Source organism: Limulus polyphemus, unplaced genomic scaffold (genome assembly GCF_000517525.1).
Source record: "Limulus polyphemus unplaced genomic scaffold, Limulus_polyphemus-2.1.2 Scaffold171, whole genome shotgun sequence".
In the NCBI taxonomy this organism is placed as follows: domain Eukaryota; kingdom Metazoa; phylum Arthropoda; class Merostomata; order Xiphosura; family Limulidae; genus Limulus; species Limulus polyphemus.
In genome coordinates, this window is record NW_013665781.1 from 297,509 (window position 1) to 300,044 (window position 2,536).

The following is a 2,536-nucleotide window of genomic DNA, read 5'->3' on the forward strand; positions in this document are numbered from 1 at the left end:
TGTGTATTTGTGTATCTATCTATGTATGTGTCTGAATTAATAAATACAATTTGGCATCATCTATTGAATGGCACCATAAAAAAAATATCCATAAAAAAAATTCACTCTTTGGGTATTCAATATTCAGACAATTAGAAAAATAATCACGGTATGTACAACAACCATTTCTTTACCACAGAACACAATTTTAAATAAAAGTACTCTCCTCACAACAAGGACATAACTTTCACTGGGACTATGGGTGAGGGTTTAATTATATCTTTATTAATGTAATTTGTAAATATAGTACTAAAAATGGAGTTCTTAAAAAATGTTATTTTTTCAATAAAGGGTACCACTTTCACCATCTAAAAATATTATAATTCATATCAGCAAAATCAGAACACTTTTCCCGTGCAGTACTTCCCAGAAAACTTTTTTTTTAGAAAATGTTATTTTTAAACATTTTTTTCACTGAAGTATGAATACTACAATTAGTAAATACTAGTAAACAGCCCCCGTAGGGTGCTGTTTCTGATAGTCTTTGCAATTGAGGTACGTGGCATTCAAGCCCCAGCAGTAACCCTCTTTCAGAGGTTTGTAAGTCTGTTGTCTTTCCAATTACAATGACATATGATGCTCATATAATTTAATGTCTGTACTTGTAGACCTCTGAAGGTCTTATTTTTCTGATATGTAAATACGTACTTTGTATAAACATGATGTGGTAGGAGTTTCTAATATTTTTGCCATTGAGTGTATATAACAAATGTCTGTTCTTCATTGTGCTTTAACGTTTCACTTCCTTGGCTGTTATTTAATCTTAACTATTTCATATAACATTATTTTGTAAGCTTAAAAAAATATTTGTCATACTTTTCTTTTTAATGTGGGCTAAAAAATTTAATTTTGTCTTCTTTTTCTTTTGTGCTAGTTATCAAACTTGAGAAGACCACTCCAGCAAGCTGATGTTCTTACTTTAGATCAGATAAGAGTATTATCAGACAAAATGTTGCTCGAAATGTTTGCAGAGCATACTTGTGATGAAATACGTAGAAATTATTCTTACAAATGTTTTTTCATACCTGTCAAATGTTCTCAAGCTTACCATAGTTTTGGAAATGAAAGCCGGGCTAAACTACAAATGAAGTCTCATTTACTTGCCCACATTGCAGAGCTTCTTGCAGAAGATAATGGTAAGGAATTATTTACTTACTGTGGCAAAACACAATAAACCAAATAACCTGAAGATTACAACTGACCTTTCTTCTTCAGGACCGCTTTCTAAAAGTTAGCACTCTAGTTATCAGGTTTTTTTGTTTTGTGCTTCATTTTTCTGATGCTTTGTATTTTCTATGATCATAAGTTTGCTTACTTGCCAGTTATAATTCTGAGATTATACCTCACCTCACAGTTTAGTTACCTTCCTCATGCATCTGCCAGAGAGATTTTCATGCCACTATCCTTGAGGAAACTCCCACCTAATTTCATGTGAATTGTGCTACTGCATGATGTCATCATGCAACAAAAACCCTCCACTAATAGGAGGGTAACACACCTCTATGTGCATTAATTTCTCCTATGCACTTGCACTTGTGAAACTTCATTCTTCTCCTCAGCATTATGTTGATCAGTCCTTTTTTAAATTTTTCATCTGAATACAACTTATTGAGTTTTACAACACTAATCAAACTTTGACTTTCTTTGGCTTTTGTTTCAAAACCTGTATTTAATTTTCTCAATAATGCTCAAATAATAGTGATTTATACTTAGTCCTGAGTGAGTGACGTTGTTCACACTTAGGCCTTATTTGTACTGTGGCTTTTGGAAGCTTGTTAATTGTCATTGGAGTTGCAGCTATTGTTCAGTGTGTTGTGAATTACCACATGCTTAATGTGCCTCCTACTCCTCCTCCATCAGCCGAATTTCTTTCTCCTCATTTAGGAATGATCTCTTGGACTATGTCCTTTACCTGATTTCCATTAGGTAGTACCTTACCATTAATGAAATGACCTTACCCTTTCAGTTTCTCTCTGGATTTTGCTATCAGGTATGCTTCTTTCTTTATCTGTTACCCATGTTTCTTATTATATTTCATTCTATTACTCCCTGATCCAGGATTCTTGGAGTTTACCTCATCTTTTCTTCTTCTTTGTTATTAGGAATTATAATGTTTCCTTTTTATGCCCAAAATCCTCCTTTATGGTGCCATCCTCCTGTTCAGTTGAGGTGAGATGAGCACTCACTTTACAATTAAGGGTATGGAGTTGAGTGCTTACACCCACAATCTCAACTCCTACTGCATTTCACTGTCTGCATCCAGTTGTGGGAAGGTAGTTATCCTTAAACATCCTTATAATTCCTAAAGTGGAAATGAAACCACCCTAACATTTTTACTATATGCAGCTCCCAACCTCTGCCCTTACAAAAGAGATAAAATAATAAAAGAAATTTTCTGATGCATAAAAGTATTTTTAATCTTAAAATGAAAATTACTTTGCATGTTGGATAGGCAACGTGCGAAAAGGAAAAAAAGGCACGAGAAAAACATTGCTTA

The 2,536-nt window shown here is 33.6% G+C and overlaps 1 protein-coding gene across 3 annotated transcripts in view; it reads left to right on the forward strand.

The window, feature by feature from the left end:
* The window catches only part of LOC106477908, a 59,903-nt gene that overhangs the window by 8,282 nt on the left and 49,085 nt on the right, over positions 1–2,536 (forward strand). For all 3 annotated transcript variants that reach the window (XM_022381529.1, XM_022381527.1, XM_022381528.1), the window contains exon 3: positions 914–1,175. In XM_022381529.1, coding sequence (XP_022237237.1) covers positions 914–1,175 — 262 coding nt within the window. The remainder of the gene's footprint in view (positions 1–913; positions 1,176–2,536) is intronic.